This window comes from Oncorhynchus gorbuscha, linkage group LG15 (assembly GCF_021184085.1).
Source record: "Oncorhynchus gorbuscha isolate QuinsamMale2020 ecotype Even-year linkage group LG15, OgorEven_v1.0, whole genome shotgun sequence".
Classification (NCBI taxonomy): Eukaryota; Metazoa; Chordata; class Actinopteri; order Salmoniformes; family Salmonidae; genus Oncorhynchus; species Oncorhynchus gorbuscha.
Window position 1 is genome coordinate 54,243,202 of NC_060187.1, and position 26,571 is coordinate 54,269,772.

The following is a 26,571-nucleotide window of genomic DNA, read 5'->3' on the forward strand; positions in this document are numbered from 1 at the left end:
TTTTCTTATGACACAACAGTGGTAGTCCTGACAGCAATGAGACAGCCTACAGGGAGGAAGTCAGAAGCTTAGCAGTGTGGTGCCAGGACATCAACCTCTCCCTCAACGCCAGTAAAACTAAGGACCTGATCGTGGACTATAGGAGAAAGAGGGGAGAGACAAAACCCACAGGGCTGTAGTCCACACACACCTGCACTGTCATGAAGAGGGCACGGCAACACCTCATCCCTCTCAGGAGGCGAAAAATATTTGGCATAGGCCATTGGATCCTCAAAATGTTATATAGTTGCACCATTGAAGGCATCTTGACTGACTGCATCACCTCTTGTTATGGCAAATGCACCGCCTTCGACCACAAAGAGCTACAGAGGGTGGTGCAGACAGCCCAGTACATCACTGGGGTTGAGCTCCCTGCCATCCAGGAACTCTATATCAGGCGGTGTCAGCTCTCGTATCAATAGGCTCCGAGACAGCTTCTACCCACCTAAATAGTTCAGATAACCATTAATTGGCTATCTTGCACTGACCTTGTGCACACTCACTAGACAATTAATACACACTCACTACATATGCACACACAACCACATAACACACACATGCGTACCGACACAACAAACACACATCATTTGCTGCTGATACTCTGTTCTTTCTTTTTTTCTTATTATTATCTATTATGATGCCTAGTCACTTTACCCTGCCTTGTACATACACTACATGACCAAAAGTATGTGGACACCTGCTCTTCAAACATCTCATTCCAAAATGATGTGCATTAATATAGAGTTGGTCCCCCATTTTCTACTATAATAGCTTCCACCCTTCTGGGAAGGCTTTCCACTAGATGTTGGAACATTACTGCGGGGACTTGCTTCCATTCAGCCACAAGCACATTAGTGAGGTCGGGCACTGACTTGGGCAATTAGGCCTTGTTTCGCAGTTGGTGTTCCAATTCATCCCAAAGGTGTTTGACGGGGTTAAGGTCAAGGCCATGTGCAGACCAGTCAAGTTCTTCCACACAGATCGACAAACTATTTCTGTATGGACCTCGCTTTGTGCATGTGGGTATTGTCATGTGAAAACAGGAAAGGGTCTTCCCCAAACTGTTGCCACAAATTTGGAAGCACAAAATTGTCTAGAATGTCACTGCATGGTGAAGAGTCAAGATTTCCCTTCACTGGAACTAAGGGGCTTAGCCTTAGCTAAACCATGAAAAACAGTCCCAGACCATTATTACTCCTCCACCAAACTTTGCACTATGCATTGGGGCAGGTAGTGTTCTCCTGGCATCCGCCAATTCCAGATGGTGAAGAGTGATTCAGCACTCCAGAGAACGCATGTTCACTGCTCCAGAGTCCAATGGAGGCGAGCTTTATACCCCTCCAGCCGACATTGCTCATGGCGATCTTGTGTGTGGCTGCTCAGTCTTGGAAACACAATTCATTAAGCTCCCGACGAACAGTTATTGTACTGACATTTCTTCCAGAGGCAATTTGGAACTAGGTAGTGAGTGTGGCAACCAAGGACAGAGGATTTTTACGCACTACGTGAGCTTGTGTGGCCGACCACTTCGTGCCTGAGCCATTGTTGCTCTTAGACGTTTCCATTTCACAATAACAGAACTTACAGTTCACCAGGGCAGCTTTAGCAGGGCAGAAATTTGAAGAACTGACTTGTTGGAATGATGGCATCCTACGATGGTCCAATGTTGAAAGTCACAGTTCTTCAGTAAGGCCATTGTACTGCCAAGGTTTGTCTATGGAGATTGCATGGCTGTGTGCTCAATTTTATACACCTGTCAGCAACAGGTGTGGATGAAATAGCTGAATCAATCAAATTTGAAGGGGTGTTACCATACATGACATATACAAAAGTATCTCCCTCAAATATCTCTGCACATTGATCTGGTACTGCTACTCCCTGTATATAGCTTCATTCTTGTGTATTTTATTTTATTTGTCTTATGTTACTATTTTATTTGTACTATTTTATTATTTTTAAACTCTATATTGTTGGCAAGGAATCGTAAGAAAGCATTTCACGGTTTTACTCTAATTTACTCATAAGCCAACATCCGCCGAGTTGACAGTGAATGTGGTGCCTACGAACATTGTGAATATTGCTTTTAATAGGCAAATTGTTGACAGAGCAACACGCTTCTCTATAACCCCGGCCTTTGTGTATGGATGACCGATTCTTACCAGTATATCCATGGGAAAAGAGTTAGTCATGCTACTTTGGGATATCAAAGACCCACTCTCCTCTCACCCTGTGCATCTCAGCCAACAGTCTTTCTCCTAGTTATATGTTTTATACACACATTTTCTGTTAGCTTTGAAGATTGGTTTTTCCCCTCTTAGTATGACAGGGTCATGGGAGCAAACAATGGTAATGCCCAAACCTTACCCAAGAAACCCCAAAAAGTACTGTAGACACACAAACAAACACAATGACAGCAGATATGAAGTAAACAATCATTTAAACCATTTTATTTGATCATGTCTATTTCGGCTCGTATCTATCACATTCATTAAAGATATTTTCTCTTTCACATTAAAATCACAATCACCATTGTCTTGCTTATATTGCACTTTTGTAGTCCCCTTCACTCCCATCCTGGATCACTTCTCCTTTGTGCCCCATGTCCCTCGCCCTCAGTCTCTCCACCACCTCACAGTTTGCATGACTGGATGGTCATGGCGTCCTCTGGCCAGCGGTAAGAGTCCGCAGCAAACTCGTCATAGTCAGGGCTGTAGATCAGGGAGCGCACAAAAGCCTCCTTATCCTCAGGCTCCGGGTACAGCGTCGCCAACTTGTGCTCATAGGCAAACTCCACGATCTGTAAGACACGCAAACATACACACACACGATAGTTCATAGGTGTACACTGTATAGACTGAGTAGTATACAAAACATTAAGAAAACCTGCTCTTTCCATGACATAGACTGACCAAGTGAATCCTGGGCAAGGCTATGATCCCCGAACTTGTTAACTCCACTTCAAATCAGTGTAGATGAAGGGGATGAGACAGGTTAAAGAAGGATTTTGTATGTGTGCCATTCAGAGGGTGAATGGGCAAGACAACTCGATATTAGGAAGGTGTTCCTAATGTTTGGTATACTCAGTGTGAGTGTGAAGACCGATTGAGGGTATGGAAGCATGAAGAACTAAGGACATGTTTGTGTGTGTGTGTGTGTGTATGTGCGTGAAGATGTGTGTGTGTGTGCTCTCACCGTCACGGCCAGCTTGAGAGAGACATCTCTGATGGTGTTCAGGGGAGGGTACAGTCTTCCCTGTGACAGATCCTTCTCCGTCACCAGGTCAGCAATGGTCTGTCAGAGAGCAACCAAATGGATGCGTTTATGCACACACAGTCACAAGCAGATATTTGGCATACCTTAACAGACACACATTTTACTGTAAAGACTATTGAGACGTTGGAATGCATTTTAAATCAAGTTAAATTTGATTAGATTTTGATATGATATACCGCTAGGGTGGGCATGAGGGTATAATGGGTGGCAATCAGTGTATATAATGTAGCTAAGACTTGACATTCATCCCACCCTCCCCCTCCTGCTGTTGCGTAACCATCCTCCATCCTCAGTCTACCTGAGGCTGAGTGTAGGCTGAGTGGCTCTCATATGCCTGAGGCCCATGATGACAGTATCAAATAAAATATGAAATTGTCATTCAGTAATGCACCCCCACTTTATGCATCACTGTGAAGCTTTAATCGTCTCCCATGTCTGTAGAGCCAGGCAGCACAGGGCAAAGCAAGCTGATAGGCTGTTCTTGTGCGAAAGCCAATGAGAGGTTATCAGTTTGGGCATTTTTTCCCAGATGGTTTATTGACTGGGCTCACAGAGATATTATTATATTTGCCATGCCACTGAGCTGGGGACAGACGTGAGGACATTTTTAAGTGATTTCCTTAATGATCTGTAAGCAGACTGTTTCACTGTAGTGTTTTTTGCAGACTTTAGTGTAGTATTCAATGTAATGTTTTTGTAGACTTCAGTGAATACTGAAGTATTTACAGTAGTATACTGGTAGTATTTACAGTTAACTATAGTATAAATACTGTTGTAAAATAACTAGTATATACTATAGTAATTAATGTAGTGTTTTTGTGGACATTACTGTAGTATTTCCTATAGTATTTTATTATATTTGGAGTCTTTCTCCTTCAGGAAACCTACTGGAGAAATGTAGTTTTCTCCAGTAGGTTGTACATAACCTGTAAGGAAATAGGACTGGGGTCTGAACAGATAGTTCTGAGATTCTGCTCTTTTCTATATAACTGAGGTCTATACCTGGCATGTAGGTTTCTCACTCCTGGGTGACACAAATTGCGATATGGGGGAGGGGGATGGGCAAGGTATATGCACATCGGATACTGTAGCATTTACTGTAGTTAAAAAGTGTTTTTGCAGACATTTCTGTAGCATTTACTACAGTGTTTTTTTTTGGATAATACTGTAGTGTTTACTGTAGTAATCTACAGTATACTACAGTTTACTATAGAATGATATAGTAAGTGTAGGGTCTCCAGGAAGGAGTGAAGATGAAGAGGGAAGAAAAAAAGAGGGTGAGACATGGGGGAAGATTTATAGCGAGATTGAGTTGAAAGAAATAGAGAAAGCAATACGGAAAGTGAAAGAGAGATATTGAGTTGGAGAAAATACATGAATAGAGAAGGAGAAGAAGAAATATACAAAAGGAGAGCGATAGAGAGGGAATAGGAAGTGATAGAGAGAATGGAAGAGAGTGTGTTGAAAAAGAGACAGGCCAGATATAGGAAGGAAGATACAGAGAGAGAGAGAGTCAGTTGAAGAAGTGAGAGTTTGAGGGTGTGTGTGTGTGTGTGTGTGTGTGTGTGTGTGTGTGTGTGTGTGTGTGTGTGTGTGTGTGTGTGTGTGTGTGTGTGTGTATTAAGATGATATTATGACGAGTGCTCTGTCACAAAGCTATTTGAAAGTAAATTAACTGATAATTGGATGGATGCATATGTGTGTGTGTGGTTTACCTCTGCGGTGGTGAGGAAGATCTCATCTGTGATGTGTCGGATTGCACAGGCGGTGACGCCCAGGCCGACTCCTGGGAACACGTACGCATTGTTGCCCTGGCCAGGGAAGAACGTCCGCCCATCAGGAAGGGTCACGGGGTCAAATGGACTGCCACTGGCAAAGATGCCCCGCCCCTGGACCAAACAAGTGTCGAGGGTGTCAACACAGGAAAATATATTACTGTGCATATACTGTACATACACACGGACACAACCTCTCTCCTCTCTAAATTAACTTTCCCCCAGGGTCATTGTAGTAAGTACAATATGTGCTCTTAATCAATTTATGGATTGGCTGCAGGGCCGAATTCTCTGGACCTCTCTCTGGCCCCCTCTTCCCGATCTCTAAACAACTGAACCTTCTGTAGCATGTGCGGGATTAGAAGCGACAGCACTCTGGCGAAAACGCAGGACGTTCGGCTGCCCAGAGGTGGAATACTGGCAAATGTAAATTCTGCTGTCAATCATATTGTGTGGTGTTGGCCAATGAAAAGCGAAATCACAGTTTTGAGGTTCAAATGCAGACTGTTTAGACTGTGTCCTGCTTATGTTTATGCTACGGCAATATCTTAAGTTACAAACAGACAGAGAGGGTTGTAGCCTCCATCCTAAATGAACCCACAAAACATATATATTTTTTGGAACGTTAGTTTAAATCGCCACAGGGTTTTTATTTCAGCTGTTCAGAAATATGAGGCAGAAGAAACCCAAGTAACACTTGAGCAGAACGTGATTCCTTTGTTTCGCTCTGGGGAAGAGGCGTCCAGGTGGACGGGACAGGAAGCCAGTGGTTTGAGTCGGTCACGCAGTCTCAGCCATCAATTTAACCAGTAAACACAATGCATTCACTTCCACTAACTTCAGTATACATACTGTTCAAGCACGGAACTGATCAAGTATTGAAGTACACAGACACTTCAGACCCACTCCGGTACCTCTGTGATGGTGTAGCACTGCTCGGCAGTGCACTCTGCCTTGCTGGTGGGGTTGCTAAGGGCGAAGATGATCGGCCTCTCGTTAAACGAGGCCATGTCCCTGATGATTTCCTCCGTGAAAGCTCCAGAGATGGCTGCCACACCTAGAGAGCAGGATCGTATTCATTAGGCACCAAAAGGAAGAAAACAGACTGAAATAGGGAGGGACTACCTGAACTTAAATCCAATACGAAATGCGCACTTTCGTTTTCCATTGCAAAATGTTTTGCTACGGTGTATCCGAAATGAATAAGACCCACGAGAGAACACATTAACCATGCAGACCACTACAAACTCTAACCCAGGGGTGGTAAAACCTCTATCCACCTGGAGAGATATTGGGTAATTGGAATTTCAATTAATCTCAGTGATTTACTGGATTGTATTGAATTGTAACCTGTATACTGTTTTCTATACTATTCTAGTGTATCTCATTCACTTAATAATGTTTACATATCTTGCATTACTCATCTCATTTACATTTCATATGTATATACTGTTTTCTATACTATTCTACTGTATCTTAGTCTGTTCCCCTCTGACATTGCTTGTCCATATGTATATAGTCTTAATTCAATCCTACTTAGATGTGTGTGTATTGGGTATATGCTATGTCATTTGTTAGATTATTACTTGTTAGACATTACTGCACTGTCGGAGCTAGAAGCACAAGCATTTCACTACACCCACAATAACATCCGCTAATCACATGTATGTGACCAATACAATTTGATTTGATTTATAAATAACGGTTAAATTAAAATCCAACTGACTCCCTCCCTTCCTCCTCAGTGAGCTGATTGGTTTATTACCTATGATGGCTGTGGGTTGGAGCTCATGCACCACATCTACCAGGTTCCTCATCTGCTTGTGTTCGTGGGCAAACCTCTCCTTCTCATGGGTCAGGTGGCCTCTTCCCTGAGGGTGGAAGAGAGATAGTTGGAAGACAGATTATGACGGAGCGTGTTTCTACACATGCCAACAACTGAATGTTCTCTTTGATAATCTCTGAAATAAATACATAGAGGAATTCAAACACAGACACAAAGACTATCTGCAAGAGCCAAGGATTCTAGACTTCTCCACCCTTAAGGGAAATAAGCTTGATGGGGTTTCAGTGGAGTCAAGTGCTATGTGTTATGGCCACTAGAGGGCAGTGTTGACTCAATGCTGGTCTACAGAGTTGGTGACAAACGTACATCCAGCTTGCCAAAGGCTCCATGGAGTTAGTGACTTTACCAGAACCCTATAAAGGGAATATCAACAGGCACCACCACTCTGCCTGCATGTCTGTCTTTCTGCCTGCATGTCTGTCTTTCTGCCTGCATGTCTGTCTTTCTGCCTGCATGTCTGTCTTTCTGCCTGCATGTCTGTCTTTCTGCCTGCATGTCTGTCTTTCTGCCTGCATGTCTGTCTTTCTGCCTGCATGGAAGCCTCACAATTTAGTTGATCAAATAAGGATTACTTCTATAAACAATTCCCTCTTCATATTTTATTGCGTCAACCCTGTGATCAGAATGACCTTTTCAAGACAGACCGTTCTGGAAAAGGTCATACAATGACAGAAGCATGGACACAATACCAGCTTCTGGTGTAATTGTGTGCGCACTGTGCAGAGTTATTCTTATCATTCATCAAACATAATTGACTCCACAAACACGCCTCAGATGACAATCTCTGGGTAGTTCTTCAGTCGCCAACCACATGTGGACCATGACAGGGCTAAGACTGTGGCAGTTCTCTGGTGAAATAAATGCAATACAGTAGCCTGTGTCAATACAACAACGGACTCAAAGGACTGGCAGACAACCAGGCTCAAACTCACCCTGGCAGCATCTGGTGAAACCCTTAATTAAATGCATAACATCTACAGTTGTTCATCCCATGACAGACTCTACCTGCCTTGTTGAACAATGAGAGCTATGACTCTCATTCAGACTCATGTCTATCTTTCAGTTCATGTATAATAGACAAGGGTTGGGATCAATTCAGTCAATTTACGAAGTAAATCATGAATATATGCATGCCTATTTGTCAGGACAGTGGGAACTCCAGACAGAGCTGTGTCTACTCTACAGGGGATGAGTGACCCTGGAAGAGTGGCCAGAGCGGAGGTACTTGTATCACCTTGACGATGAGACCCTTGGAGTCAACCATCCAGATCTTCCTCAGAGCCTCGTCTTTGGAGAGTCCCTCCTTCTCCATCGCCATCGTGATGAGGTCAGCTATCCCCATCGCGGCCTGGGGGGAAGAGGGAGAGAGAAAGCAGATGTGATAGGAATGCCTCTGTGCCCCACCATTCACTTCCCTGACCAAACAAGAAATAAGTCCCTAGCTTTCACCCCTAAACCCGCAAACAATTTACCCAGTTATCATTCGGACTTATTAAAATCTTGACTCCAGTTATATTAATGCACACCTTTAAATTGTGTGATTTAATTCATTGTAGGTCTGTGAAACGCTTGAAAAGGCTTGTTTTTCTGTTCTCAGCACAATAACCCTTTACTGTTAATACACTCAAGTTCTACACATTACCATCTGCCTCCCTTTCAATACAAAGTGGTCATCCACCAACATGGAAAACATATGAAACAAGGCATTTAAAGAAGATGGGGGGGGTACTATAGTTCACAGTCAGGCCAAGAGCCCCAGAGGCTGAAAATACATTCTAAATGTCTCCCCATTACAAATGATGTTGTGCTAATCACAGTTTTATTTCCATGTTCTCCTGTTTATTAGAGACATGGTCTGTTGAGCACAGCCTAGTGGTCTACTAGACCTAAATAAAAAGCTCAGTGATTGGGAATGAGAATTTGAAGCATTGGTCTGTGGTTATTTCTGATTATGTCATTAGGGGCAATCAGTCTGCCGCATTTCTGAGCAGAAAAAAAAGGAGTGAATTTGCACATTGACAAGAGCTCTGCACCCACCTCCCCTGCACCCTGGAATACAATGGTATGGTCTGACATCTTGCTCTTAGTGACACGAAGGGCAGCGAGTAGGCCGGCCACTGCCACTGCAGCGGTACCTGAAGGGGGTTTGGGGGGACAGAGTGACATATATGATTTAGACCTGCAAGTATGAGCTTTCCTCAAGTGAGTTACTACTGCAGTGAGAGAGTGTCAATTTGCCCTTTATGTTGCCTGCAGTAATAGCAAGCAGATTTACCGAGACAGAGAATTAGAGAGAAAATATGGTTTAGATTAGCCTGCAGAAATCACAACGGCTACTAGGGCTAATTTCTGGGGAAAGTAGTTTTATTTGACAGACAAACTAATGGCTCCTCAGACATGGTGTGACTGATACTGTGGTCTCATTAAGGATACAAAAAGTGTGGCTGTGTCCCAAATGACACCCTATTCCCTACATAGTGCACACAGGGCCCATAAGGCTCTGGTCAAAAGTAGTCCACTATAGAAGGAATAGCGGTGCCATTTGTGACACAGCCCTAGTCTGGAGTCTCTGGACTTACTGTTACATTACTGTTGTTTTCCACAGGACTCTATCAAACCCAACCCACTGGAGAGAGCGGGATCAGGGGCTCGGTGGGTGTGTTTGACATTTGAATTAGTGCTCTATGAACAAGCTCTCTGATTTAAACTGAGTGATTGGTTGAATGGGTGGTTGGGTGTGTGTGAGGGAGGGAAGAAGAGAAAGTGGAAAGAGAGGGAGAGATAAAGGGAAGGAGGATGATTGATCGAGAGGGAGTTTGAGTGCATGTGAAGTGTGGAGTGGTGTGTGTGTGCGCGTGTGTGTGTGGTGCATGTGTGTGGGTTCTTGTGAGAGCACGTTATCGAGTCTCTGTGCAATTGATATTGGCATTTTGCAATCGAAGGATACTTGTACCTTGGATGTCATCGTTGAACGTGCAGTACTGGTCGCGGTACTTGCTCAGCAGACGGAAGGCATTGGTATTGGCAAAGTCTTCAAACTGGATGAGACAATCCATTCCATACCTGTGGACAAGACAGCCAAGTCAGATAAGACAACATTCGCATTCCTACTTTTTTTTCTAGTCATTCGCCACAGGGCCAAGAGAGTTCAAACAAAGGAGAGAGTCGAAAATCAGAGTAATCACGTCCAGGACTGTGATAATGTTGTGCATCGACAGTAGAGGAATGTTGCACACACACACACACACACACACACACACACACACACACACACACACACACACACACACACACACACACACACACACACACACACACACACACACACACACACACACACACACACACACACACACACACACACACACACACACACACACACACACACACACACACACACACTTCTGTGTAGCAAATAGTGCATTGCCTCTGCCTGTACCAAGTCCCTCTTCTACACCATAGGAATAAGAACCATCACAGTTCTGTCCTGGAGAGGGCACTCATTCACTGTTAAGGAGCTCCAGTTACATTTGAAACATGTGGAGTGGGATGCTGTACAAGCTTGGTGTGTTTATGCACACAATGCACACGATTCATTATGAGTGTAAATAAGCATGTTTCCATGTGCAGGCTATACCATCCAGCGATCCACTTTGTCAGTGACTTAGGCCACACTAATACAGTAAGAAACATGGTGCTCAGGACTGATTCTATGACAGGCTATTTGCCTCTGCTTAGTGACCAATCCTCAAACAGCTGTCCTCCAGGTTACTAGACAGGTTAAATGGCTGTCAAGAAGGGAGATCTGCTAGCTACCACAAAGGAACGGAAACACTATAAAACCCTTGTGTAATGGCAAGAATAGCAGGACCACCTAGTAAATTACTGAACTACTTTACAATCTAATCCCCAGTCCACCTGACACCCTGTTCACCAACATATATGACCTCATCATCCATTAATACAAAACCCTACAAAAACACGATACACAGAAAATAAGAAATGTATTATGAGCTAAAAAAAAATAGCCTGGTTCCCATGCGCTCTTCCACAGTGCTGCACAGTGCTGCAAATCTGTGAAAACAGAGTAACAGAAGCTCTCTCTATTTGCCAAGCCCAGTGTCACAAAGATACGATCGGGGTAGAGGAAGGGAGAGGGTGGGACATGCACTTCTAATGAAAACTCCAGGGCTCGCATTTCGGCCGAATGGCGCGGGAGGAAAATTGGGACAGGTCGAGCAAACAGAGAGCGACGGCAGCCCAGAGTATGGACCTGTCAATCATGAGGGCAAGGAGAGGGAGAGATGATGTGAGTTTCACCCCCTTGATCTTTATGGATCTTTCTAGCTACAATATAACTTGGTTTTCTCTCCCCTCTCTCTCTCTCTCTTTCTGTCCCACTCCATTATTTCTCTCTCTACCTCTCTATTTCGCTCCCTCTCTCCATCTTTCTAGTGAGCCCCTCATACCCGGCATATGGAAAAGATTCACCCCGGCATTTCTGCAGCTTATTGTACAAATCACGAAAGCCGTTTCCCAGTTGGCCTTCTGCTGCTATAATGCTTAAGCCTCCAGGGCAGGAGGAGGAAGAAGTGAGAGGGGGATGAGAATTAGAGAGGAAGGATAAGAGGATGAGTGCTGGGCTTGAGTGATAATAAAACTTGAGCTCCAGATCAGAGGTGGGTTCCGTCCCCGTTTCTGTCTGACCCTGTATTTCAGACTCAGCCATCTGTGATGCAGCGCATTCTGTAATTGACGATTGACGCAGGGAGTGACTGAACGAGTGCTCAAAACGAGCACAGCAGGACCGCAGAGAGAAAATGTGTTTTCTATCAAGCACAGAGGAAGGCAACGTACCAAAGCAGTGTAGCTATGGCTACGGGGAGGATGCGAGAAGCAGCCAAAAAAGGCACCATAAACTTTTCATTGTCTCAGGGCTGCGGGAGAGGCGCACAGCCAGAGAGGCGAGGATGCTGTCACCGCTACAGCACCACTACCACCCCCTACCGTGCTTTATTGTGCATCGCTACGAGGTCACCCCAGTTCATCCAGAAAAACAGCTCTGTATAGGAGTTCTAATGAGGAGGACTCAATGTCCACAAGCAATCAATCAAAACCAAAATGAGAATATTTACGATGGAGGGAGAGACTGAAATCAGTCTTGGCTAGGGTCAAACCCCTGGTCATCAGGCCATACCAACAGAGAGGGAGAGGGGGAGTGAAAGCTAGATGGGTGTACCTCCGACCAGAACGAAAACCCCTGGTATGTATTGACCCCCATTGTACTAACTATTTCCATTCTTCTCTAAAGCCGGTTGTCTTTCTCTGACGCCTGACGTCTGAATGGGCCCCTCACTCCCACAATGCACCTCCCAGCCTACAGTAACACACCCAAGACAAAAGAGGCTGGATCTGCTTTAGGTGAGAAGCCTCTAGAAACTACTAATACGCCACACCCAGAGATGAGTAACATGCCTTTGAGAAATTCCTAAGTGAGGTTGAAGTGGAGAGAACACAGTCTCTCAGTGAGGAGGGAACAGAGAGAGAGAGAGAAAAAGAGAGAAACAGAGAGAGACGAGAAGACCTAAAGGTGTTGAGAGGAGCTCCTCTGCCCAGTGCTAAAATCAGCCCATAACGCGATGATAGCCATGAGATATTGGGGAAGATTATGGAAAAAAGGAAGAATCCAGATCAAATCAAATTGAATTGGTCACATACCCTCCCAATAACTGCTAACCATGTGTATCGAAATGCTTGTGCTTCTAGTTCCGACAGCGCAGCAATATCTAACAACTCCACAACAACTACCTAATACACACAAATCTAAGTAAAGGAATTGAATACGAATATACAGTATACACTACCGGTCAAAACTTTTAGAACACTTACTCATTCAAGGGTTTTTCTTTATTTTCTACTTGAAGAATCACAAAATATGAAATGTATTTTGATTTGTTCAACACTTTTTTGGTTTACTACATGATTCCATGTGTTATTTCATAGTTTTGATCTCTTCACTATTTTTCTACAATGTAGAAAATAGTACAAATTAAGAAAAACCCTTGAATGAGTAGGTGTTCTAAAACTTTTGACCGGTAGTGTACATATAAATATATGGATGAGCAATGACAGAGCGGCATCGGCAAGATGCAATAGATGGTATAAAATACAGTATCCATGTATCCAAATCCATGTACTCCGACTGTGATTTGGCAGGGGGAATACGTTCTCTCTACTGTTCCCTCCAGCTCCACTCCTCAAATCAAAATCAAATCAAATTTATTTATATAGCCCTTCTTTACATCAGCTGATATCTCAAAGTGATGTACAGAAACCCAGCCGAAAACCCCAAACAGCAAGCAATGCACGTGTAGAAGCATGGTGGCTAGGAAAAACTCCCTAGAAAGGCCAAAACCTAGCTTCTCTGTCAACTAGACTGTCCACGCAGACTCCTAGGAGACAGAGTTGCTGCAGAGAAAACTGGAAAACACTCCATCACTGTGGATGAGAGGAACAATTCTTCCTCCTTGCACCTGATTATGGAAGTGTTCACAAGACAGTTCATCTAGCCTGGTCCCAGATCTGTAGGTGATGAATAGCCAACTCATATGGTCGTACAACAACCATAAGAGTTTGCTTCAAAGCACAAACAGATCTAGGACCAGGATAACCTGGGTTGCTTACGCATTGGTTAAACTGTACCACATCAGGCCTTACACAAAAAAACGCAAAAAAGTTGAAGAAACACACCACGTAATGCAGATAAACAAATACACTCACGCACATGCTACACATGATGCACATGCTACTTCACAATATCATATTGGAACTTAACTAACCAAAATATATTTTTAGAGGGGGATGGTACTTGATGCTGCTGTGGACCACCACAAGTATATCTTTGTTGATGAAGCGGTCTTCAACTTGGCCCTCATCAGCCAACGGGCGACCGTCCAAGTGCTTGGACAACGTGGGGGAAACATCTCCATGTGCGCAGCCATCTCTGAAGATAGTGTTGTAGGATATAGGTAATTTCTTGGATCCAACAATGCTGCACACTTCATTGTTTCTCAATGAAATTGAGCAGGCCTGTCATGGTGAAGGGGTCACCTATGGTATTGTGAAAGACAATGTCAGGTTTCACCATGCAGAGGTGGTTCTGGCATGGTTTTGGGCTCATCCCAGATTCGTGACCCTATGCCTGCCCTCATACTCTCTTTTCCTCAAACCTTTTGAGGAATTATTTTCTACATGGAGGTGGAAGGTGTACGATCGCCATCCCCATGATTGTGCCAACCACCTTCTGGCCATGGATGAGGCATGAAACAACATCAATGCAGACCAATGTCAAGCTTGGATTCGCCATGCCAAAAGGTTTTTCCCACGGTCCATGAACAATGAGGATATTCACTGATGTGGATGAGAATTTATGGCCAAATGCTCAAGACAGGCTTGATGCAAATGAATGCCTGCTAAATGTTGTTATATTTTCATTCATATAATTTGTTCCATTACATTTTATTACAGACAGTACTCTTTTTAAAAATGTATTTTACCTTTATTTAACTAGGCAAGTCAGTTAAGAACAAACTCATATTTTCAATGACGGCCTAGGAACAGTGGGTCAACTGCCTGTTCAGGGGCAGAATGACAGATTTGTACCTTGTCAGCTCGGGGGTTTGAACATGCAACCTTCCGGGTTACTAGTCCAACGTTCTAACCACTAGGTTACCCAGGGCGGCACGTTGCAAATATATCAGATTTGTTTTGTTGTTGTTGTTGCATGAATGATTGCAGAGGATGTCTTCTTTGATCATACATTGGATAGATATTATGGAAATTCTAGATTTTCGGTCCATTTGGTTGGGTAATTGCCTAATGTGAAAAAGGTATAATCTACTGTAATTTACAGTACTGTAGCAAATGACTTTCAGCACTTCTAAGGGCGATTTGAAACTTTGCTATTGTTTGCCATTGGATTAAATGTTAGTTAAAACAACTACATTGAAAATATATCATTATGTTGTGTTTTGGTGATTAAACCAATGTTCTCATTACATTTCATAATAAACTTATATTTTGAATTAATGGTTGTGTGGTGAGAGATGTTTACAGTCCAAATGAATGCAGAATGGCAGGTTTTGAATGAAAAACTGTCTGAATTACAAGTGTGACCAGTTTGGAGTTGTGTACTAAGAGTTATGAAAATGTACCACATACTATTGAAAATAGTACCACATACTTATGAAAATAGTACCACATACTTGTGAAAATAGTACCACATACAGTACTTATGAAAATAGTACCACATACAGTACTTATGAAAATAGTACCACATACAGTACTTATGAAAATAGTACCACATACTTGTGAAAATAGTACCACATACTTGTGAAAATAGTACCACATACTTGTGAAAATAGTACCAAAGCGATTTAAAAAAACTGCAATAGGTGATATTCTAGAAGGTTGGGGTTTGTTTAAGATGCTCTACGCAGAAATCACTCCGCCATTTCCTAGTTGCTAAAATTCAAATCGTTTCAGTTTATGTGACAAAACAAACAAGTTTAGTGTAGAAAATCATTGTACCATCTAAACCGCTGTGAAATATATTTTCCATAACCCAAAATATTATATTTTCACCTCTTTGAAGATGGTGTTCAAAATCTAAAGTAAAAGAGCAAAAACAAAACTTAACAATGGGACACATAGAAATAACACACAAGAATAGATTTACTACCTCTTAGACTTGTTTTCAATGAGAATGACCGATCTAACATTACTGTGTGAATTTGGTCGGGTCACCCAAAAAGTGACATATCTCAGCTTTAAGTGAAACGTTAGTGAAAGGACATTAAAGAGGCTAGGTGAGAGATATCTTTGGATGTTTCCATTAACATGCTTCATGTAGCTGGATATTTGATTACGTCTACTACTCTTTTTTTCCATCTGCCTATTCATTATATGGGTTAGAATCAAATGCAACTGTTAGAATTGTGTGATTTTTCCTTTGTCTTGTGTTTAGGCCTATGCTGTATGCCTATGTGTGTTTTGTCACATTGTTATAGAATTTGCACTCCTTTGGTAGCAACACAGAAGTTTGCGTACAATCAAAACCTCTCCGCCCTCTCCCTTAGAGAACATTCGAGAATGGAAAAAGAGGACGTTTGCTATGGAGGAGGACGACTGGTGTTTCAGCGAGGAGATGGACCTGCTAGAGTAGCAGGAGCGAAACTTGAAAAGTTGAAGAGGGAGGAAGACATGTACCTAGAGAGGATAATGGTACAATGCACGGGGAAGCGGCCTGAAAAGAGAGCAAGAAGAGACACGGAAAACAACAATAAGACGAGTTTATCAGGAGAGAAAGAGAATGGATGAAAAGAGAGAGAGAGAGAGAGAGAGCAGAGGAGTACAGAGGGAGTGACAGATGAGGAGAGAACAAGTGTGGAAGAGGTGATAAAAGAGATGGTGATAAATGACATACAGAGAAATTAAACATATGTAAAATGGAAGGAAAGAGAAAGAGGAGAAAAATATAGCCGAGGAAAAGACATGGAAAGCGAGTGACGACACAGACTATAGTGATAGTGAAGATATTCCGGATTGCAGGAGTGTTTTTGGGAGTTTGGGAGAAAGAAGAGTGTAATGAAGAATGGACAAACAGTAGGACTAGTGAGACCAAGAAGAGAGCGATGGAAAGAAATTACCATTAAGCAGTGGTTCTCAAACCTCTCCATGGGGACCCTCAGCAGTTCCATGGATGTGAACTATCCCACAGATATCAAACCTGATTCAACTTGTCAATGGATAATCAATTAGTCAATGACGTGTGCTCATTCAGGGCTACAATAATATTGTTAAATGTCTGGGGTTCCCCGAGGAGTGGTTTGAGAAGAGAAACTATCAAGACCATCCAGTAATGAGTAAAAGTTTAAAAAAGAGGCTCTCGAAGACCAAATCACATTTTATTTGTCACATGCGCCGAATACAACAGGTGTCGTAGACCTTACAGTGAAATGCTTACTTACAAGCCCTTAACCAACAATGCTTTAAGAATAAAAATAAGTGTTAACCTGTTGAACCTATGGGGGCGCTGTGTCATTATTGGATAAAAAGACGTGCCCGTTTTAAGCACAATATTTTGTCACGAAAAGATGCTCGACTATGCATGGAATTGACAGCCTTGGAAAGACACAACTCTGACGTCTCCAAAACTGCAAAGATATTATCTGTGCGTGCCCCAGAACTAATGCAACAGGCGAAACCAAGATGAAGTTTCATACAGGAAATGCCCCGGATTCTGAATGAGCCTGCGCTTTCTGTATATTCCCCGAGGTGTCTGCCGAATTGTGACGTGTTTGTAGGCATATCATTGGAAGATTGCCCATAAGAGACTACATTTACCTGATGTCCCGCCCGGTGTCCTGTGTGCGTAATCTGTAAGTCCATGCGCGTTCCATTTCTTCAGAATTGAAAGTAAACTGCCACGATGGATTTTATCGTCGATAGATATGTGAAAAACACCTTGAGGATTGACTCTAAACATCGTTTGCCATGTTTCTGTCGATATTATGGAGTTAATTTGGAAAAAAGTTCGCGTTTTAATGTTTTTTTTTTCCTTACCCAAACGCGATGAACAAAACAGAGCGATTAGTCGACACAAATAATATTTTTTGTAAAATTGGAACATTTGCTATCTAACAGAGTCTCCTCATTGAAAACATCTGAAGTTCTTCAAAGGTAAATGATTTTATTTGAATGCTTTTATGGTTTTTGTGGAAAATGTTGCATGCAGAATGCTAATGCTAAATGGTACGTTAGCCATCAATACTGTAACACAAATGCTTGTTTTGCAATGGTTGAGAAGCATATTTTGAAATTCTGAGATGACAGTGTTGTTAACAAAAGGCTAAGCTTGAGAGCAAATAGATTAATTTCATTTCATTTGCGATTTTCATGAATAGTTAACGTTGTGTTATGCTAATGTGCTTGCTGATAGATTTACACAATCCTGGATACAGGGTTTTTTTCGTAGCTAAACGTGACGCAGAAAACGGAGCGATTTGTCCTAAACAAATAATCTTTCAGGAAAAACTGAACATTTGCTATCTGAGAGTCTCCTCATTGAAAACATCTGAAGTTCTTCAAAGGTAAATGATTTTATTTGAATGCTTTTATGGTTTTTGTGGAAAATGTTGCATGCTGAATGCTAATGCTAAATGGCACGTTAGCCATCAATACTGTTACACAAATGCTTGTTTTGCAATGGTTGAGAAGCATATTTTGAAAATCTGAGATGACAGTGTTGTTAACAAAAGGCTAAGCTTGAGAGCAAATAGATTAATTTCATTTCATTTGCGATTTTCATGAATAGTTAACGTTGCGTTATGGTAATGAGCTTGAGGCTGTAGTCACGATACCGGATCCGGGATGGCTCGACGCAAGAAGTTAAGTAAAATAAATAAATAAATAAGTAACAAGTCATTAAACAGCAGCAGTAAAATAACAAGCGAGGCTATATACAGGGTGTACCGGTACAGAATCAATGTGCGGGGGCACCGGTTAGTCGAGGTAATATGTACATGTAGGTAGAGTAAAAGTGACTATGCACAGATTATAAACACAGAGTAGCAGCAGCGTGAAAGAGGGGTCTGGGTTGCCATTTGATTAACTGCTCAGGAGTCTTATGGCTTTGGGGTAGAACCTGTTAGGAAGCCTTTTGGACCTCGACTTGGCGCTCCGGTACCGCTTGCAGAGAGAACAGTCTATGACTAGGGTGGCTGGAGTCTGACAATTTTTAGGGCCTGCCTCTGACACTGCCTCATATAGAGGTCCTGGATGGCAGGAAGCTTGAACCCAGTGATGTACTTGGCAGTACCCTCTACCCTCTGTAGTGCCTTAAGGTCAAAGGCTGAGCAGTTGCCATACCAGGCAGTGATGCAACCGGTCAGGATGCTCTCGATGGTGCAGCTGTAGAACCTTTTTAGGATCTGAGGACCCATGCCAAATCTTTTCAGTCTCCTGAGGGGGAATAGGTTTTGTCGTGCCCTCTTCATGACTGTCTTAGTGTGTTTGGACCATGATTGTTTGTTGGTGATGTGGACATCAAGGAACTTGAAGCTTGTTCCACTACAGCCCCGTCAATGAGCATAGGGGCGTGCTTGGTCCTCCTTTTCCTGTAGTCATCTCCTTTGTCTTGATCACATTGAGGGAGAAGTTGTTGTCCTGGCACCACACGACCAGGTCTCTGACCTCCTCCCTATAGGCCGTCTCATCGTTGTCGGTGATCAGGCTTACCACTGTTGTGTCATCTGCAAACTTGATGATGGTGTTGGAGTCGTGCCTGGCCATGCAATCATGAGTGAACAGGGAGTATATTTAGATGCACTATTGTAAAGTGGTTGTTCCACTGGATGTCATAAGGTGAATGCACCAATTTGTAAGTCGCTCTGGATAAGAGCGTCTGCTAAATGACTTAAATGTTAAATGTTAAAATGAGTACAGGAGGGGACGAAGCACACACCCCTGAGGGTGATGGAAGTGTTGTTCCCTACCCTTAGTTCCCTACCCTTACCATCTGCGGGCGGGCCATCAGGAAGTCCAGGATCCAGTTGCAGAGGGAAGTGTTTAGTCACCGGGTCCTTAGCTTAGTGATGAGCTTTGAGGGCACTATGGTGTTGAACGCTGAAATGTAGTCAAGGAATACCATTCTCAAATAGGTGTTCCTTTTGTCCAGGTGGGAAAGGGCAGTGTGGAGTGCAATAGCAATTGCATCATCTGTGGATCTGTTGGAGCGGTATGAAAATTGGAGTGGGTCTAGGGTTTCTGGGATAATGGTGTTGATGTGAGCCATGACCAGCCTTTCAAAGCACTCCATTGCTACAGACGTGAGTGCTATGGGTCAGTAGTCATTTAGGCAGGTTACCTTAGTGTTCTTGGACACATCTTTTGTCTTGCTTATTCACCCTCTGAATGGCACACATACACACCGTATCTCAATTGTCTCAAAGTTTAAAAATCCTTCTTTAACCTGTCTCCTCCGCTTCATCTACACTGATTTGAAGTGGATTTAACAAGTGACATCAATAAGGGATCATAGCTTTCACCTGGTCAGTCTATGCCATGGAAAGAGCAGTTCTTAATGTTATGTACACTCAGTGTATATTTGCTGATGCTATCTGAACTGACAGAGGCTGCACTCCTCATTGCTCTTTTGGAATCAACGACACGTGGTTCACATTATAGGGGGCTCAGGCTTACTGAGTTTTCCCCCTCTGGTTGCACATTTAACATGCTGATAGAAATTAGGTCAAACTGATTTAAGTTTCCCTGCATGAAAGTCCCCGGCCACTAGGAGCGCCGCTTCTGGATGAGTGTATTCCTGTTTGGTTATGGCTGTATACAGCTCATTAAGTGCGGCCTTAATCTATTTTACTATCAATTGGCAAATAGAACCGATGGTAAAGGAAGATTACCCTCTCAGCAACGGATCCTTACAAGGCACCCGGACCGTCATCCATGATATCACCATATTTCCCTCTTGGAAATGATGGGGATGAGGGCCTTGTCGGGTGTCTAGGGTACTTCCCGTCCGACTCGTTGAAGAAATATAATTCCTCCAGTATGGGGTGAGTAATCTCTGCCCTGATAACAAAAGGCTATTTTCGGTCATTAGACACAGTGGCAGAAATATTATGTACAAAATAAGTTACAGATAATGCGAAAAAACATACACAATGGCACAATTGGTTATGGATCGTAAAACGGCAGCCATCTCCATCAGCGCCAAATTCCCTCCTTGATGGTTGTACTGCTGGCTTTGATCATTGAAATTTGCAGTACCTGCACTTTTTGTTTTTGTTTGCAATTGTGTCGTGTTAAGCTCTAAGTGTTAAGTAACAATTCTGATGTCGATGACTCATTATCATCCGCTCAGATTTCTCCTTCGTCTCTGTAGGGAAACAGACAGTGGCCAAGGCCTCTCCAGCCCAGTAGGTCTATAATAGGACATCACACCACAAAGGTAAGAACAAGGTAAGACATGACTGGACACCTCTGCCATAGACCTACAGGTAACAGCAAAAATAAAGGAAACACTTGAGTAAATGAGGGATACAAAGTATATTGAAAGCAGGTGCTTCCACACAAGTGTGGCTCCTGAGTTAATTAAGCACTTAACATCCCATCATATTTAGGATAATGTATTAAAATGTCCAGTTGTCCATTGTTTTGGCTACCATGTCTAGAAGAAGAGATCTCATTGACTTTGAAAGAAGGGTGTCAAAGGAGCATAGGGGTTTAAAGTGTGTGTGTGTCTCTCAGACACCAGATCTCAACCCAATTGAACACTTATTGGAGATTCTATAGCGCCGCCTGAGACAGCGTTTTCCACCACCATTAACAAAACACTAAATTAAGGAATTTCTCATGGAAGAATGGTGTCTCATCCAGGGCTCTAACTCAACAACAACAAAAATATAATTGGTAGCACTGGTGCTCACAAATTTAAAAAATTAGGAGCACAACATAAAATCTAGGAGCACCATAAAAAAAGCTTCGTTTTAAAATCGATTGAGATATAGCCTATAAGAATTCTAGCTATTTCTGAAGCACATGTGCCCTAGAAACTAATATGTAACCAAGTAAATACATTTGTTTATTATAAATAGCTAAAATGTTGATACAAATACCTGTCATTCATTCATTGTTATGATCGTCTCCTAAAGAAGCTGTTCCTTTCTTTCTGTGCACCCAAATATTTGGATATACTGGTAAAGTTACCCGGTTGTTAGCTAACTAGCTATATAGGTATCAAACGGGACTGAACAAGGTGTAAAACAAATGGTTAGCGGCCTGTGAATAGTTTTTGAATGGTCCGTGACATGGTTTATTAATGTAAAATGCGAGTCCCCAAAGAAAAAAAAATGCATTGGTAATATGGGTAAGATCAAACTGTTTGGACTAGAAACAAGCAGTTTTTATTGTAGTAATGGTGCACGTATGCCGCAACGGTACAGCGGAGCACTCTGGAGCAGGTTTTCATCAAGGATTTTGCTTTACTTTGCTCCATTCATTTTTCCCTCGATCCTGACTAGTCTCCCAGTCCCTGCCGCTAAAAAACATCTCCACAGCTGATGCTGCCACCACCATGCTTCACCGTAGGGATGGTGCCAGGTTTCCTACAGATGTGACACTAGGCATTCAGGACAAATTTGTTCAATCTTGGTTTCATCAACCCAAAATGTTTTGCTTCTCATGGTCTGAGAGTCCCTTAGGTGCCTTTGGCAAACTCCAAGCGGGCTGTCATGTGTCTTTTACTGAGGACTGGCTTCCGTCTGGCCACTCTACCATAAAGGCCTGATTGGTGGAATGCTACAGAGATGGTTGTCCTTCTGGAAGGTTCTCCCATCTCAACAGAGGAACTCTGGAGCTCTGTCAGAGTGACCGGGGTTATTGGTCACCTCCCTGACCAAGGCCCTCCCCTGATTGCTTAGTTTGGCTGGGCGGCCAGCTCCAGAAAGAGTCTTGGTGGTTCCAAACTCATTCCATTCAAGAATGATGGAGGTCAATGTGTTTTTGGGGATCTTCAATGCTGCAGAAATGTTTTGGTACCCTTCCCCAGATTTGTGCCTCGACACAATCCTGTCTCTGAGCTCTATGGACAATTCCTTCAACCTCATGGCTTGGATTTTGCTCTGACATGCACGGTCACCTATGGGACCTTATAAACACAGGCATGTGCCTTTCTAAATCGTGTCCAATCAAATGAATTTACCACAGGTGGACTCCAATAAAGTTGTAGAAACATCTCAAGGGTGATCAATGGAAACAGGATGCACCGGAGCTCAATTTAGAATCTCATAGTAAAGGGTCTGAATACTTATGTAAATAAGGTATCAGTTTTTATTTGTAATACATTTGCAAACATTTCTAAAAACATGTTTTCGCTTTCTCATTATGGGGTATTGTGTGTAGATGAGGAAATGTTTATATTTAATAATAAGGCTGTAGTGTAACAAAATGTGGAAAAAGTGAAGGAATCTAAATACTTTCCAAATTCACTGTACATACAGTACCAGTCAAAAGTCTGGAAACACCTACTCATTCAAGGTTGTCCTTATTTTTAATATTTTCTACATTGTAGAATAATAGTGAGTACATCAACACTATGAAATAACACATATGGAAGTAGTAACCAGAAAAGTGTTGAACAAATCAAAATATATTTTAGATTCTTCAAGGTTGCAATGCTTTGCTTTGATGACAGCTTTGCACACTCTTGGCATTCTCTCAACCAGCTTCATGAGGTAGTCACCTGGAATGCATTTCAATTAACAGGTGTGCCTTGTTAAATGTTTATTTGTGGAATATCTTTCCTTCTTAATGCATTTGAGCCAATCAGTTGTGTTGTGACAAGGTAGGGGTGGTATACAGAAAATATCCCTATTTTGTAAAAGACCAAGTCCATATTATGGCAAGAACAGCTCAAATTAAGCAAAGAGAAACGACAGTCCATCATTACTTTGATACATGAAGGTCAGTCAATGCGGAAAATTTGAATTACTTTGAAAGCTTCTTCAAGTGCATTCGCAAAAAAATATCAAGAGTTATGATTAAACTGGCTCTCATGAGGACCACCACCACAGGAAAGGAAGACCCAGAGTTACCTCTGCTGCAGAGAATACATTCATTAGAGTTACCAGACTCAGTAATTGCTTCAGAGTTCAAGTAACAGGCATATCTCAACATCAACTGTTCAGAGGAATCAGGCGTTCATGGTCGAATTGCTGCAAAGAAACCCCTACTATGTGGGAACTCCTTCAAGAATGCTGGTTGAGAGAATGCCAAGAGTGTGCAAAGCTGTCATCAAGGTAAAGGGTGGCTACTTTAAATAATCTCAAATATAAAATATATTTCGATTTTTTGAACACTTTTTTGGTTACTACTTCCATATGTGTTATTTCATAGTTTTGATGTCTTTACTATTATTCTACAATGTAGAAAATAGTAAAAATAAAAAACAACCCTTGAATGAGTAGGTGTGTCCAAACTGTTGACTGGTACTGTATATATTGTATATGGTTGTTTATACAGAGACCTCTATGATTATGTTCTTACATTTATTTAGTTTAATCTTTTCTATACTTATTTCTTAATTCCTCTTATAAATCAAAATGCATTTCTTGCAGTCAAAGGTTTGTGTGTGCGCGCTGTTTGTGTGTCAGACCAAAACTAATGCTGTTTTGAGATAAACATAGATAGGGGTATGGTGTGTGCTTCAGGCAATTGTGTTGAGTAATATAATTTTTAGTCGACAGCAAGTGTTGATTCATGATGTTTATTACACACACACACTGTTCACTGATATTGGCTACTCGTTGGCGGATGGACTAGGGGTGGAGTGAACAGTTGAGGCCTCAATCAATGTGATACTTTCCTAGCACTGCTAAAGCCACCTGGGGGACGTCACCAGCACAACACAGACCTCTTTTTGACACTTTCATTCTTCTGGGATTTACAGCTCACGTGGATAATACACATTCTTACTGGAGGAAATAAGTGTTTTCCCGTTTTCCCGTGTTGGCAAGTTAAGACTATCACCTTTTGATGGGGCGCTGAGGTTTCTCATTAACTGGCAAACTTTCCCTACAGTGAGTGTAAAGCCATTTGACACACTCAAATGTTTGATACTGGTCTGAAAAAAATCCAAGATGGCTATGAGAGATGACAGGAGATTTCCCATGTGGCGGATCGCTCAGACGCGCCGGTGTTACGTCTGGACTGGTGCGTGGGATAAAAGAGGACAAATTAAAGACCCCAGCTCCTTGAGGCAACTTAATCCTCTCTCATCCCAGGCCGGGAGAAACCTAAACTTGTACCTGGAATCTTTCTGGAAGTGTCTTCTACTTCCAGGTTTGAGGGGGCGACAGAAGAGGAGGCATGAAGTGGGTCTTGTTCCTCTGTGTGCATACCAAGGAGCCGCTGGCCTCCATAAAGAATTTCATGGATAAGAGCACTCTGTCCAAACACAGCTGTCCAAGCAGGGTAACTCACACACACACTGTTCTAAACTTTACATATACCTGTACAGCACACGCACACACACACACACACACACACACACACACACACACACACACACACACACACACACACACACACACACACACACACACACACACACACACACACACACACACACACACACACACACACACACACACACACACACACACACACACACACACACACACACACACACACACACCAGGGTCAGGCCCTGTTACCTCGGTTTTTGTTTCCATCTCCCTGTGTGTGCATCCACATTGGCTGCCTGTTCTTTCTGTGTCCTTGGAGGGCTGAGCCGAGGGGCCTGGGGGGCTGGAAGGCCAGAGAGGCTGAGAACTAAGCCTTCTTAATAAAGCCCCAGCGTCTCGCCTCCCTCTTTCCTTCTCTCCTCCAGAGAGCAAACATCTCTCAGCGACACACATTATTTCCCAAAATCCCCTCTCCATCATTAAAGACGGAAACACAGTCTGCATTCCTTCTTCCCCTACATCCGTCTGTTTGTCCGATATCCCCTAACCCCATCTACCAAAGAGGTCTAACCCAAAGCTGGCCCCATAACCATGACGATGGACAGACAAAGACGGACGAAAGAGTTGTTGGGTTCAAAAGAGGGAATCTTTTCTCATTAAATTATTTGACATGGGGACAAAAACGTGGGGGAAATGGTCGAGAGGCACAGAGGGGCAGAAGTCAAAAATGTTTCAGGCATTGAAATACCCTGTGTGCTGCCCCCTGCACCGACCCTCAATTCATGCAAACCTGATGAGAGGCCAACTCTCACAGAACCAATTGGATTGAAAAGGAAAGTTATCCTGTTTAGCATTTGAAAATGGTCTTGCTAGTTTGAGAGGGCTCTTCATCCAAAAGACTAAAGACTTGAACAGTGTCTAGACTCTTGGTGGGCCTTGGTTCCACTGGTTTAAAACATTGTTGACTGATCGGAGTGTTTCTGTATCCTTTTCCAATAGTCTGGCCAGCGACTAAAGGAGAGGGGACACATGTACTGTTTCACAGGAGCCTCCTTGGACAAGAACTTGGCCTTAAATCTTATCGGCAGACTCAACAGCCTCGGTTTCTCAAATCACTACCACGCCTGGTTCACCAACTACTTCTCCGACAGAGTTCAGTGTGTCAAATCAGAGGCACTGTTGTCCGGACCTCTGGCAGTCCCTATGGGGGTGCCACAGGGCTCAATTCTTGGGCCGACTCTTCTCTCTGTATACATCAGTGATGTCGCTCTTGCTGCTGATGATTATCTGATCCACCTCTATGCAGACGACACCATTCTGTATACCTCTGGCCCTTCCTTGGACACTGTTAACTAACCTCCAGATGAGCTTCAATGCATTACAACTCTCCTTCCGTAGCCTCCAACTGCTCTTAAATACAAGTAAAACTAAACGCATGCTCTTCAACCGATCACTGCCCGCACCTGCCTGCCCGTCCAGCATCACTACTCTGGACGGTTCTGACTTAGAATATGTGGACAATTACAAATACCTAGGTGTCTGGTTAGACTGTAAACTCTCCTTCCAGACTCACATTAATCATCTCCAATCAAAAATTAAA

The 26,571-nt window shown here is 42.8% G+C and overlaps 1 protein-coding gene across 1 annotated transcript in view; it reads right to left on the reverse strand.

The window, feature by feature from the left end:
* Nucleotides 1-2,459: 2,459 nt before the first annotated feature.
* Nucleotides 2,460-26,571, reverse strand: part of LOC123997509 (NADP-dependent malic enzyme-like) — a 134,899-nt gene continuing 110,787 nt past the window's right edge. Inside the window, exons 7-14 of the mRNA XM_046301821.1 lie at nt 9,887-9,996; nt 8,971-9,068; nt 8,168-8,281; nt 6,853-6,958; nt 6,002-6,144; nt 5,028-5,201; nt 3,232-3,330; nt 2,460-2,836 (exon numbers count right to left, since the gene is read on the reverse strand). Coding sequence (XP_046157777.1) covers nt 2,669-2,836; nt 3,232-3,330; nt 5,028-5,201; nt 6,002-6,144; nt 6,853-6,958; nt 8,168-8,281; nt 8,971-9,068; nt 9,887-9,996 — 1,012 coding nt within the window. The 3' untranslated portion in view covers nt 2,460-2,668. The remainder of the gene's footprint in view (nt 2,837-3,231; nt 3,331-5,027; nt 5,202-6,001; nt 6,145-6,852; nt 6,959-8,167; nt 8,282-8,970; nt 9,069-9,886; nt 9,997-26,571) is intronic.